Raw genomic sequence first — 14,140 nt, 5'->3', positions numbered from 1 at the left:
AAGTATGAGCACAAAGAAGACACCAAAGCTACGGGTTTTCACATACTCCTCCCATCTTGCCTTATTTGTCTCACCAACCTGAAGGCAGGCTGATATTATTGCCATCTTTTAACTTGAGCCGACTTTTCTTGAACTTCCCCATACGTTTCTTCACACGAGGCTTCTCCTGACACAGCTGGTGGATGATGATGTTGAGCTCCCTTTCCAGGATGTCAATCTCACGTTCTGCCAGCTCCTGTTCCCGCCTTCGGAGCAACTCCTCATGGTTCTTCTGTTCAACAGCAGCACGAGTCAGCTCTTCTTCCCATGTGCGAAGCTCCTGTAGGGGGATCAGAAAGGAGAAAGAAGAATAGCTATCTTGTGACCTGTGGGTTAAGGCTAACAACACCTATTCTGAAGGTACAGCAGCACTGACTTTTGTTCTCAGCACAGCTAATGCCACTGTTCAAGACTCAGCTGAACATCAATAAACTGAAAACAATACTTAAGAAATTCTGTGATTGCCATTGGAGGCCCTTCAAATCACTGTTAACATACAGACATTAAAAAAAAAAGTGGAGAAAAACTTTCTAATCAGCACTCATAAGACCACATCTGGTGTACTTTCTGTCTCCTTAATAAAAGAGAGACATAGACATATTGGAGAAAGGCCAGTAAAGGGCTACTGAAATGGTGAAAGAACTGAGGCATCTCTTCTACGAGGAAAGGCTGAGAGAGCTGGGACTGCTCAGTCCAGAGAAGAGAAGGCTCCGGTGTTTCTTATCAATACATACAAATATTTAAGGAGAGGATGCAAAGATGACAGCACCAGATTGTTCTCAGCGGTGTTCAGAGATAAGACAAGAAGCAGTGGGCACAAACACAGAAGGCTGTCTGAATATTAGGAAGCTTTTTCATACTATGTGAGTGATGGAGCACTGGCACAGGCTGCCCAGAGAAGTTGTAGAATCTTTTTTTTCGGAGATCTCAAAAGCCACGTGAGCATGGGCCTGGGCAACCTGCTTTAGGTGGCCCTGGTCAAGCAGGGGTTGGAGTAAATGACTCCTGAAAACCCTGCCAACTTCAACCACTCCGTGATTCTGTGAAAAGACACTGAATCCTAAATACAGCGTCATGAGAAAAAAATGCTGACGTGCACATCTTCAAGAGCCACTGGAGATTACCACATACATGAGAACTCATTTTGCAAGATTTATCATCTGTATATTGAAAAAAATTAATCCTTGTTTTCCCATGATATCAAACTCTCTTTCCTCGTTGCTACGGAGGAACACAGTGCTCAAGACATGACAGCAGTCTAGCAACTACTGTTCTCTGTTGAAGTTTCTAGTTTTCAAGAGCTGCTCCAAAAAACTTATACCAACACACCACACAGTGCATCAGGGTAATGCCCATCAGCTCTTCCTTTTTTCCTCCAAAAGCTGCTATAGTACATGCAGAGAAAATGCTTTACAAACCATTGTAGGACTTACCCCTGTACACAAGATATTCTCTTTTCCTCTGTCTTCTAAACCAAACTTCTGAGCCAAAATCAAGTTGGCTATTTATTATGAATTTACTTCTGTGTGAGAGGCAGTCAACTCAAAAAACTACCACCTCAGTGAATAACTGCAGTACTTCATACCAACATCTGTAATGTCTGTAAGGACCTTATACAGATGTAGCAAACTGCTTTGTTTCTGGCAGTATGCTTGAAGAATAAGACTCCGATTCTTGTCACTTAACTGATGGTCATTGTTCCTTTTATTCCTGTTAGGGTCATCATTCCCTGCTGTTTACCAGGCAAATTTTAATTAAACAGTTGTTGGATTATTCTCTTGGTGGTACTCGTGTTTATTATATTTTATCCCCTTTGACTGCACCCACACCCTTGAACACTACCTTGAAGATACAAACCTGACAGAAATAAAGAGATTTTTGCTGAAGTGTATAGTCTGAAGCTCTCTCTCTTATTTTTAATGTTAACAATTATTGCTGGGCTTCTCAGTTATGACAATGGCAGTGAAATAGTTACCAGATGTATTAAACAAAGATAATTCAGCATAGTGTATAATGGACATTATGCTCACTACAACATTAGAGCAGCAGGTAAAGACGCAGATGTTTATTTTACTTATGAATCTACCCCAGCAAGCATCATAACTCCCATTTACTCAGGGACTTACCAAAAGCTGAAGCAAAGCACGTGCAAAATTAATTCTGAGATGCCCTAAAATATGATCCCTGAATGGAAGCATTCTATCAAACACCAGAAGAACACAAGGACTGTTTTTCTCTACTTACCTTTTCTTTGGCTCTGAGCTGATCAAACATCTCTTGGATCTCTTGTTTCCAGTCTTCCTGAAGGGAATGGAAGGAATCTTTGGGCATTTCAAAGAAACCAGACTCTTCTATAGCGGTGAGATGGCCTAGGATACTGGCAAAGGAAGGTCGTGAGTGTGGGTCAGGGTTCCAACAATCTAGAACAGGACAAAGACAAGCAACTATTAAGCATCTCTTAGTAAGAAGGCTTGAGATGATGAGAGGTACTTTACTGATCCCCAGTGGCTGAGAATGGCACGTACACTGTGTTACTCTGTCTCCCATTTCTCTCTTTCATTGACTATTGTGTTATCATAAATCAAGTGTGGAATTTTTAAACTATCATCTGTACTTTGTGAGCACATGCAAGTAAGATGCCTATACACAATTCCTTTAACACATTTACACTGCAGAGCTACCGGTCGCTGTAAAAGGTATGTATCAGAGCCCCTTCCAAAGCCAAGCTGAGTCATTATGAATCTCTTCCACACAACAGAAAAACTCTCCTGCAAAGCAGCCTGGGCATACTTGGGTAAAATACTGGGCACTGTGACTGAAAACACAGGGTTCAAGTAGATTATGAAAACAGACAGTACATTTAGAGTTTTCTTATTTTTAAGGATTTTGTTTGTTACTATGAGAAATTTGTTTAATAAGGCTTCCCCCCCCAATTGCTTTTATGAGAAACCACAGATAAGATTTTTCATTAAACAGTCTAATGCACTGACTTAACCAACATAGAGCTATACAGAATTTTAGGTACCCTTATTACCACAAAGGGCAATTCCATTTGTGATGGTATGAAAAGGTTCTTCCTCTTACAGTGAGGGAAGCTGAACACTGAAAACAAATGGAAAAAGAAAACACTCCAGAGTAACACCACAATCTACGAAATCAAAATCATGTTTTTAAAAGTTACTAAATGAAAGAATTTGGCTTAGCAGTGCTTCTGAGTGTGAAATTATTACCCATTCCATCCTCTCTGACCTCACCGTTATTTTAACTCCTGCAGAAAACATATTTTGCTCATTCTATATTTTCCAATACTGGCACTTACACAGGTTATTCTTCAACATGTATCCTTACTCTTTTTAGTACTGCAAGATTCCTGCAAGTCAAACTTTGACAAGAACCAAACAGGAGATTTAACATTCTAACATTTCTGAAAGCTATGGACAACAGCTTTTGTGTCCAAGTGGAAGACACTAATATGTGGGTCTTTCTCAATACACTCATACTACCATTGCTCAGAATGGTCACTACGTTTGAGACATAAATTGCCACATTAAGAAGCAAGAATAATATAAATGTTCAAAAGTTTCCTGGACTTTACTGTCGGGGAAGAAGAGCAGTACTGTTCTTAAAAATCTCTAGCGAGGTCCTAAAAAGCATTCACTTAATCTGTTTTAAGGATTGAAATACATCAAGGAGCATCTGTGATTAAAAAACAAATAAAATTTCACAAAATCTGTGCAACTGCTGAGGCTTCTTTTTGCAGATCTTTTCTCTGCTTTGATTTTACTGTTACTGACATTTGGCATTTGGGAGCTTTGTTTTTGAAACTGCTGATACCAAGATGGTATTTAAGCATTTGATCAAGTTCCGGGAGGCATAAGCTGGAACACATTTGTCTTTGTGGATTTCAAATTGTTTCTCTTACCAAAACAGAGAATTAAGGATGTTAAAAGTGCTCTGAAGGTCCCCTGCTGCTGCTGACCAATTAGCAGCAATGGGTGATACAGCTGGACTGACAGTGGCATAATCTCTGCCCCACTAGCACAGGTTTTAAGCATGGCAAAGCAAACATGACCCAAAGTAAAACAAAATGCTGTGGCCAGCCAAATGCATGAATGAATGAGCAGGATAACTATGCAGGTGGCCCCTGGCTTTTTTTTTTTTTTCCCCTCCAGTCCTAGATCTGCCATTATTTGCACTAATGAGGACAGTTGAAACATACAAATCTTTTCTGTGAAAAGGTAAAGTTCAGCTTTGTTTTCTCACTGACGACCACCAGAGGAGTAATTCAAAAGCAAAAGCAGCATTAAGGAAACAAGAGTTCACAGAGATGGGAAATAGCCTGAAAAACAGTTCTAGTGAAGGGGCAGAAAGTAACTGTTCCTTTGTTCTCTTCTTCTCCCTGCACATGAAGAAGCCTAGCATTTCAGAGCCAAGGGTCCTTACCCCTGTGCTCCTGGGTTCAAGCACAGGCCACACGCCTCTATCCAACTTTCCCAGGAAGAAGGCTTTATTTTTAACACTACCAGCAGATAGACCACTTACATTTAAGAAATTCAGGGTCCCTTGTTTTAGGGAGCCATGCCAAAACAAACCACGATGGCAAAACACTGTGCTCTAATCTTTCATAAACTGGTTTCAGTTGCAGTTTCCTGTTTAACATTTCTTCCAATTTAATACACCTGCAACTCTGTTGCTGTTTACTGTCCAGCATACTTTTTTTTTTTTTTTGCAAAATAATACTTGAGATTTTCTACTTTAATTTAACTGAAGTCTGTCATCTACAGAAAACATAACTGAAAAAATATTCCAAGAGCAGAAAAATCCACCAGAAACATTTTCTTGCACAAAAATTCCTTCCTGAGGGCTAAAAACACCTCCGAAGGCCACAAAACCTAAGTTCAGCATTCGATGTCTGCGACACTACAATTCCAAATTATCCTGACAGTGGCCAGCAAGGTGTTCAAGCTACAACCTCCAAAACAAGTTGAAGGTTTTAAACTATATCAATATATGTCAAATTTTGGTGTCAGTGCATTTTCACTACAAGAAAACAAGCTAGATGATGACAACAATAGCCCACATAGTAAAAAATGGATGGGAATTTCATATATTACTGTTGTAACAGAATAACTGTTACAGCACATAAACAGCTATACTGAAGCACAGTAACTTGCAGCATCAAAAAATCCATCTGAGTAATTTATGCTCTTAGGTATCAAAACCAACACCAGGAGGCAATGCTAAACAGCACTCTAGGAACAGCATAAAATGTTCTAACCATACTCACACTAGAGCTGGCTTACCTTCCATTAGTTTGGCAAAAGGCTCTGGACACGTGGAAGGGATTGGAAGAGCAAGTTTATTCATGGCAACACCGTAGGCTACTGCAAGACCATCAATTCCTCGGAATGGCACTTCCCCTGTTAGCAGCTCCCAAAGCAGCACGCCATAACTAACAGGAAAGGGAGAAGAATGTAAGTGCCTGATTTTAATGCATCCTTGGTAAAGCAAGTTGACAGCATGTAAGCCTATCAGGGTGCCTCTGGTACACCAAAGAACTTACATATTTTTTGGATAAGTTAATTGTGGCTGTCTAACTGGCAAAGTTCTTTGTTTTACCTCTTTTTTTTTTTTTTTTTAATATAATGAAAACAAAGTAACCCCAGTGTGTAAATTAGAATATTTTTGCAAGAGTGCTAACATCTACGTTGACATTCAAAAATGCAAAATGTCTTTGTTGATAAATTTGGGAAATCTTTAAGGTTATTGAACAGGTTCACTTGAAAAACCATTTTTTGTTCTTTTATCATCCATATATGTTACACATGAACCAGACAGATAACCTGTGGGAACTTTAGAATTAATATTTGACTACACTGCAATAGAGGAATGTAAAGAAAAAGCTTCTTATCAGAGTAAGAATGAGAACTGAAATGTGAGGGGCAAATAAAGGTCACTTGAGGGGTATTTGTTCGTAACAAGCTGTGTATCAGCCTCTCTTTTCTCAACTGCTAACATTTTACCGAGAATTCCAGTGAAATTATCACATGTTAATCCAACAATCCTAACTTCTGCATTCCTATTTCTAGATTTATGATATGAATATCAAAAAATAAGATTAAGTAATATCAAGCAATAAAAGCAGGAATTTTTCTTATTAGATGGTGATAGCAATTATAAGAGGACAGAGGCTGTTAAGTAACATAACGCAGCAGATTCTTCCTCTTGAATCCTACGGTCAAAAAGGAAAAATCCATTACTAACATACTGATCCCCTCATCAGTCAGTTTTAAACCCAATAACAGCACAGAAAATCTTCATACTTTTACAGTTTCTAACTTTGCTTCGGTTTAAAAACAAAGGAAATGAGACTTCTGTAAAAACCAGTCCTAAAAAAATCAATCCCATTATCTGAATGCCTTCATTTCTTTACAACATCTGATTAAATTAAGGACTAACCATGAATTGTAATCATTTCTCTGACTAGTCCAAAACTGCACCTGAAGCAGTCAGGAGCCCTGCCTTACATCTTTAAGTAACCTTTGCACAACGGCAAAAATCTTGTTCATATAACATGGTAACTTCATTTTCTTGAGTTCAGGATATGATACAGTAAACCATCCAAGTCAAATCGGACACCGTCAGTCAACAGCAATACATTAATTTTAAAAAGTAAAGCTACCTCAGGATATTTGGTTTTATGTAGGTCACTCTTGAAGTTAATGCCTCCTATTTATATCCACAGCGACTACTACAGATACAAAGAACATAATCATACACTGTTTGAGTAAATTTTCAGCTATAAAACACTATTTTTCAACATAGCCACCACTACTAACTATGCATTTTTGTCACAATGGACATTGCCTGCATGCTGTGCTCATAAAAATCTGCACCACTGAAGCTGACCCATTGTTGCGCAGCTGCTTTCTTGGTGTCATTTCCTATCCATTTGCTCTGCATTTCCATTAAGCTTCCTTAAGAGATCCACCTTGACCATCATGAAGTTGTGCAACCACTCTTTTTGATTTTTTTAAGCAGAATTTCTCAATATTGTTACTATTCTCCTTCAGATTAGAGCACTACTCTACCAGACTTCGTCACTGCTCTTGCAAAGACATTAAGCCAAAGCATGTATTTTTTTTAACAACTGGCACACCGCACTGTCTTGAAGGCCTCCTAAGCACACCTGAAGATCAAGAGCTTTTCCTCCTAAAAGCTCCCTGAATAGCTGTCCCATGAAACAGTAACCTTGGTAGCTAAAATATGCATCTATTCTTCATGGCTCAAAGTGTCATTTGCTCTACCCATTTGGAAGTAATCATTTTTCATCACCACAATCTATTTTTGCCATCTCCCCATCCCACCTCTACCAAGACGTTTTCCTTGTAACTGCAGTCACCCAAGTTGGAAACTCTTACTGATAACTTTTTCTATTTAAACGTGAAATAAACCTGAGTTGCTAAGGATTCCATCTTTACTGCTAATATAGCCTACGTTTTAAAAACAAAAGACCACTTTTCCATCTACACAACCTTTTGAATTTTTTCCTATATAATTCACACTTTTCATAATATAATGTCCCATCAACTATTTCTTTCCATCATTTCTTACTACAATAATTGCCTCACTTGAAAAACAGAAACAGGAGTTTAAAGACCAGATTTTCTTTTTGACCTCCAAGGATGCATAAAAGGCACACTGAAAGAAAATGAATACTGGGCTGAATGAATACAGGACTTGTCCTATTTAATACTGATTGCTCATGATACTCTTCAGAGTTGAGAGCTTTCAGAGTTTTGATATCAAAAGTTAACTCTTCGGTAGACTGTCCTATTACTTTACCACTTGTTCTGAATAAAGCAGGAATTAGATACTTCCCCTCATGGAATTGTTAGGAAAACGCTACTGATATGCTCAAAACATTTCTTATACAGGGCATATGTATATATATATTTAAGATTAAATATAGATCTGTCCATTTATTTTTTTTAAATATGACACAAGACATACATATTGCAGGAAAGCAGGTTTGTTTCTTGGAGAACCTAATGGCATCCCTTTGTGCCTATTAGCTGACTTGTAGTCACTGAGCTAAATAGCCAGTCTAGTCTAGCTAACTAGGCTGAGAATACTGCTTTCACATAACTAGTGGCATTTTAACAAAGATCATCCCAAGTGACTAAGCAACAAGAGAGCGGCTGCTGAGAAGAGTATTCTCCATTCATTCTCTAGCAAAGGATTATAATGAATTATAAAGCAAAAGAACTGAGATTTCCATGAAAAGGGCCTGGAAAGAAAGAATCAACGAGTTGCGCTTATTATCAACTGGGAGGAAAGATCATTTATTTTTCCAGCATCCACTAGTAGTTTTTGGACTTTAATTACAAAATGAACCACGTGATACACACCATGTGTTCAAGTCAACTGACACTGAATAATTAACCATTTCCCAGTGATCCAGTAATCCCTTAAGCCATTTAACATCAGTTTCAATCTTACACGTTGGATTCTGTGGAAGGAGGAGGCTGGAGGTCTGCAGGATTTCAGATGTCATTTTGCCACCTCCCTCACCAATCTGTGAACTTTTTAAAAAAAAAAAAACCCACTGAATTCCTCTCACTATTATTGTTCAATGGCATTTCCACCGTAGGTTCCTATTCTGCACTGCCCTTGGTGCAGCACCTTCTATAATAAAGCCACTATCAACACACCATGGAGACACAAGCAGCAACAGAAACTAGAATATTACTCTCGCTAGGACAAAAAAAAATTGAACTCAGTTAAATTTTTAATGGTAATTAACAGTACTTCTGCACATTATTCCTGGTAGTTCCAGAGTTTACATGTAGTTATTTCACAACTGTCAGTTACGTATGATTTTCTCACATGAATTTCTAACAGTACTGTTAGTCAACCATTATCCGCCAGGAATTGGTATCTTGCCAGTGCTTCACTCCACACAGAAGTCTACAGAAGCCTGCAAGCAGTCAGGTGAGGATGAAAGTGCTTGCCAGCAATCGATTCAAATGAAGTATTCCAGCGACCAAAGTATCTACATCACTGAATGCATGAAATAACTTGATCTGCTAATCAGGTCTTTTTTGTTAGCTTTGGTATTCCATTCCCAAATAGAGATTCAATTCCTAATCATTTAACTGGTCTCAGAGTAGATAATTCTAAGATGAATCTGAATTGAGGAACCTTAGGAACTCAGATGAAGGCTGTAACGTTGCGCCTTATCTTCTTCATATGATGACAACACTACCTTCTTTAAAGCTGCACAGGTCGAACATGAAGTTGGTAGTAAACAAAAAATTTAAATGGCATGGAAATTTGAATTTGATTCCTACAAACATCTGCTTGCTGTGCAATGCTGGATAAACTGTCATATCTGCACTTCATTTTCATCCCCAAGAATCCAAAATGGATTCCTAACTCTCCTCTCAAGCATATCGCTAGACTTACAGGTGCTGTCTGACACTTACACAAAATGGTAGCTTTTGTCCTCTGTGCAACATAAGCACAAAGTTTCTGTTATACACCTAAAATTTATGGGTGAGGCACAACAACTTTCATAGCAAGACAGACTATAACTAGCAAGATTCTCAAAGTGCTATTATTGTCAACAAGCTTTACAGTAGCCAAGACCATGGTGATAGTAGTGGCAGACATCAACACATGGGAGTATTCCTCTGCCTTCTCACGTTCTTTGCTGGCATTTCTGTAGAATGGGGATTTTTGTTGTTGTTGTTAAGAGTTTGATACATTATTGAAAGGAATTGTACAAATACGTTATTTATGACAGAATAAAAGACTGATTCAGGAAATTTCAGTGTTGGCAAGCACCTTCTTCAGCAGCTACCTGCATTTGTACAGAGGGAACAGATACACAATAAGATTCTTGTTGAAAAGCTGGGCAACAATTCAGCCACTAGTATTATTCTAACAAGCTTTCCAACAAAAGTGTTGAGATAAAAGGTGCTGTGATTGTTAGGAACAGAAATATTCCAGTTTTGTTGATAGTACACAGACCACCTAGAAGGTCTTTTATCAGTCAGAAATCACTCTCAACACCAGTGATTAACCAAGAAGCTGAAGTGTACAAGAATCAAATCAAACAGGATTTAAAAATTTCATTCTGTTCACAATTTCAAGTTGTGCCCATGGGTGGGGAAAGGATTTATAACATACGTGCACTGCTGCCTTCACAAAAATCAAGTGCTTAGTCATTGACACAGTGGGTAGTGACTATGCTGGCAAGCATCTACATAGATGCTGCAAACACCATGTCTTTTTTAGCTTATTTCAGTATAATTTGAAGTTTTGGCCATCTCAGTAGAGGGCTTACCCAGAGACAATATATCATAGCACTTTCAGTGATGATTACCCTGCTTAAGGAAAAGTACTGAGAGGAGTTCAACCTGCTTTCAATGAAAGACTGCTAACTATAAAGAAATCACTATAAAGTGACGAAAATTTTAGAAATTTACTTCTGAGAAGCTGAGAAATATTTACACATGATTTACAGTCTAAGTTAGTCAATTACCAGACTGATATTTTAGCACAGATATAGAGGCTCTTAAATTACCCTCACAGAAAGACTAAACTGACCCTTAAAATATAGAGGCCATATTGGAGCAGAGCATCTTGTGATCTGTTCAGTACACACAGACTAGTAAAGTTACAGTCACAGAGGAATTGTTTCCAGCTTTCCTTCTTCCTTCCTCCCTCCTGCCCTTAAAGGCAATTCCTGGCACTGTTTCAGAGGAGAAAAATTACAAACCAGTACTGTCAGTTTGTTATTTCTGCCAGAATTCATTCAGAGTAAAAGCCTAGTTATTTCACAGTTCCTCCCAGATTACTAATAGGGGTTAGTAGGCACATTTAATGATAGTCTTAAGTCAATCCATACCAATACGTGCAGAACAAGCTCACATTTATGCATAAAAGGAAATAAATTATCTATCTATTCTGCATAACTAGATAAGTAAAATAAGAACTCCGCACCAAATATCTTCTGTAACAGCCACATAATTCTTCCAGCTGGAATATTTCTTCCTCCTGGCATATTTCACAGCATGCACATACTTCATGAGAGCACTGATAATTAATGAGAGATTTTTATGGCTCTAAAGACCTGGTCAATTCAACATTTCAATACCTCTGCCCCATGCAGGAAAACAAAATTCTACCTACTTTGTTTCAGATTTTTAGTACTAATTTGTGTCTCACAGTATCCAGAAATGTCATTATCCTAGGACAACAATGAGCTGTTTATTGAATTCTGGATTTAATTCACTTAAGAGACATAATCAAACTCTACTTTTTTCTATGGGCCAATCCTTATCATAGCAGCTCCTATCCACCAAAGTAGTTCCTATTCTCAAAAATCACAGTTCCTAAACAGAAAAGACAATGCACACAAATTACTACTCATTGATCACATACTCAGACTGACCTGCAGAAGAGATGTGTTGTTTTATGCAGAAAGAGTAGGAAGTTATAAATAATTCATGAGTTCATTATGAAAGTGAAAAAAACATTGTGCTCAAGCTAAAACTGCAGGGAGAACTTCGTGAAGCACTGTGCAATTGTGCACATATGTATTGTGACAAATTGTAATCAAAATTAAGTAATCTCAATCTTGGGAAATCTTAAAAAAAAAAAAATCAGCAACTTTAAGTACTTCACAGCTCAGTTTTATGTCTTTATGATAGCCAATAGTTAAATGGAGGCTATGAATCCTAGGATGAAGGTAAATGCAAGGAACAACAAAAATTTGGAAGCACACAGGAGGTGATCCACAAATTTCTGCAGGGAAAAAGCGTTTACAATTAATACCAAAGCAGTCTCAAAGTCAGGTTCATGGAAAGCCAGTGGATGGTTTTCTTAACCCCAGAATTTTAATATTTGCTTCATCACTCATTCTCAAACAAAATACATTTCCTAGCAGGTCTTCAGTATCCAAACACTTAATGCCAAATCAATACCTCCACACATCGCTGCCTTTGGAGAACATGGAGGAGCGGATGACCTCAGGAGCCATCCAGGCATAGGTCCCAGCTGCACTCATTTTGGTAGTTTTATGCCATTCCCTGGCCAAGCCGAAATCCGTGATCTTCAATATCTTGTTGCTCAGATCTCCATTTTCCACCTTTTCGAGTATCAGTACTGGAGAAAAGGGAAGGGGATAAAAAGTATGCAAAGTAAGACTAGTATTTATGTAAAAAGGTCTTACTGAAGATCTCTCGAAATTCAAGATTCTTCCTGACTTTTAGTTATTCAAATAACCCATCTTGTTACATGTTATTTCAAGCTAATCTTGTCATGAGATAAGTGAAAAACTGTCTAGCAAATAACTTCAAATCTAAATGGAATACCAAACCTCAGAGAACAAACAAAACTATTTAATATAGTAACTAGTGTTTCTCTGTATATTCCTCTACTAAGAGGAAGTGAACCACTGTAACATCTAGAAATCCAGATAAGGGAAGACATTTCCTAATTAATCCTCTCTCAGCAAGCCAGTAATAGAATTGTTTTCTTGAACTGCTTAGAGGACTTTTTTTTTTCTTTAATCCAGATACACCCATAGGCTGATATACCCCTTGAGTAAATACATTAAGAGCACAAACTCTACATCTGCTTTTTCTTAATTCCTAACTAAAATAAAGATTGGTGAACATTGATAACATGCCCAGACCAAAACTTCATCAACTCTCCCCCCTCAAACTTCAGCGAGGAACAAAAGAACCACAAGACACAGAGGAACGGAAGCAAGCTTTGTTCAGCCCTCATCTTCCAGCTTACTTTTTCTATTATTATTTCTAGCAGCTGAAGAATTGTTAATAGAAATTCTCAGCAAGTCTCCTGATTGCAAGAGTGAACAACTTTCCTAAGTCTCATGCTCTTTTTCTTCTACAACGTACTGATTGCGCCTAAATAATCAGCAGAAATAATATGAATTTTAAATTTAAAAACAACAATAGAGTTACGATGATGATGTAAAAATAAAGAAAAACTCCAAAGCAAACAAAGAAAACCATGGGTATGGGGCATGTTTTCACTTCCATCCAGGAGCACAAGCAACAAGATAACCTGCACTCTACAAGGCAGATCATACGGTGGGAGTCAGCTCAATAGCAGGACAAGGGGCCAGATATCACAGTTTGGCTTTACAGACCTTCCTCGAAAGAGATTATCTAAATCTAATTACCTTTCTCTATCGTAGAGCTAAGAAAATAATTAGTACTTACACAGACCTTTTGTATCCATAAACTGGTCCTTTTGTCAGATATAGGCCGTAAGATAAATTAACATAACAAAAGGCCACAGAGAAGGACAATAAAAGAGCTGCATTTACTTCAAGTCCTTAATTCCTTGGTTAAATCCTTGGTTCCCCTCTTATTTCCCCATAATAATGAACTCTGCAACCTCAAATTACATAAGTTAATTTTAAGAATTAAAGCTCTCTCTAGTATCTGAAACAGTTCTCCTCACCGTGGTCAGTACCAACAGGCTCACTTCTGACTGTCAAGAATCTCTCCAGCCTATCTGTCAGATTTTCAAGCCCAAAGCCTCAACTCTCTCTCCTGTACTCATTCAGTTTTCAATGAAGTATCTTGTAAATAGGTGAAATATCAATTCCTTTCAGTTTCCCCCTTAATCTCCTTTATAGTGAACACAAGCCAGGTTGCTAGGACAACACACACACCATATTGATCTGCAAAAGTGAAATGCCTCTTTCTTGTGAGCTTGATACATAACCAGTTATTGCCTCCCATTTAAAACTTTTAATGCAAGTCCTCTTCTGCAAGTACCACATCTTCTGCACTTACTAGAATCTAGCACAAATTGCAACACAGGTAAGATACTCCCCACATTTGCAGCAGTTGCAGAGTTAACTTACTTACCTTGCCATCATCTGCAAATAGATGTGACCACTTGGAGCAGAACTGTTGCCAGATACAGTTATTTTTAAGAAGTCAACAGAAACATCCAGAGAGAGCATCTATACCAAAAACCCAGCTAGCCTACCTGGTGATTAGCAGCAAGTCACCAACACCACGTTTGTTGCCTAAAGTGTAGCAAAGCAAAG

The 14,140-nt window shown here is 38.1% G+C and overlaps 1 protein-coding gene across 3 annotated transcripts in view; it reads right to left on the bottom strand.

Annotated features, from left to right (window-relative positions):
* The window catches only part of MAP3K9 (mitogen-activated protein kinase kinase kinase 9), a 48,326-nt gene that overhangs the window by 15,124 nt on the left and 19,062 nt on the right, over window positions 1-14,140 (bottom strand). For all 3 annotated transcript variants that reach the window (XR_008209094.1, XR_008209095.1, XM_052693652.1), the window contains 4 exons: window positions 12,033-12,213; window positions 5,343-5,491; window positions 2,284-2,459; window positions 79-319 (listed from right to left, as the gene is read on the bottom strand). Coding sequence is in view for 1 of the 3 variants with exons in the window: in XM_052693652.1 (XP_052549612.1) it covers window positions 79-319; window positions 2,284-2,459; window positions 5,343-5,491; window positions 12,033-12,213 (747 nt within the window). In the remaining 2 variants the exon portion in view is untranslated. The remainder of the gene's footprint in view (window positions 1-78; window positions 320-2,283; window positions 2,460-5,342; window positions 5,492-12,032; window positions 12,214-14,140) is intronic.

This window comes from Tympanuchus pallidicinctus, unplaced genomic scaffold (genome assembly GCF_026119805.1).
Source record: "Tympanuchus pallidicinctus isolate F22 unplaced genomic scaffold, pur_lepc_1.0 scaffold3, whole genome shotgun sequence".
NCBI lineage: Eukaryota > Metazoa > Chordata > Aves > Galliformes > Phasianidae > Tympanuchus > Tympanuchus pallidicinctus.
This window is presented reverse-complemented; position numbering and strand designations above follow the sequence as displayed.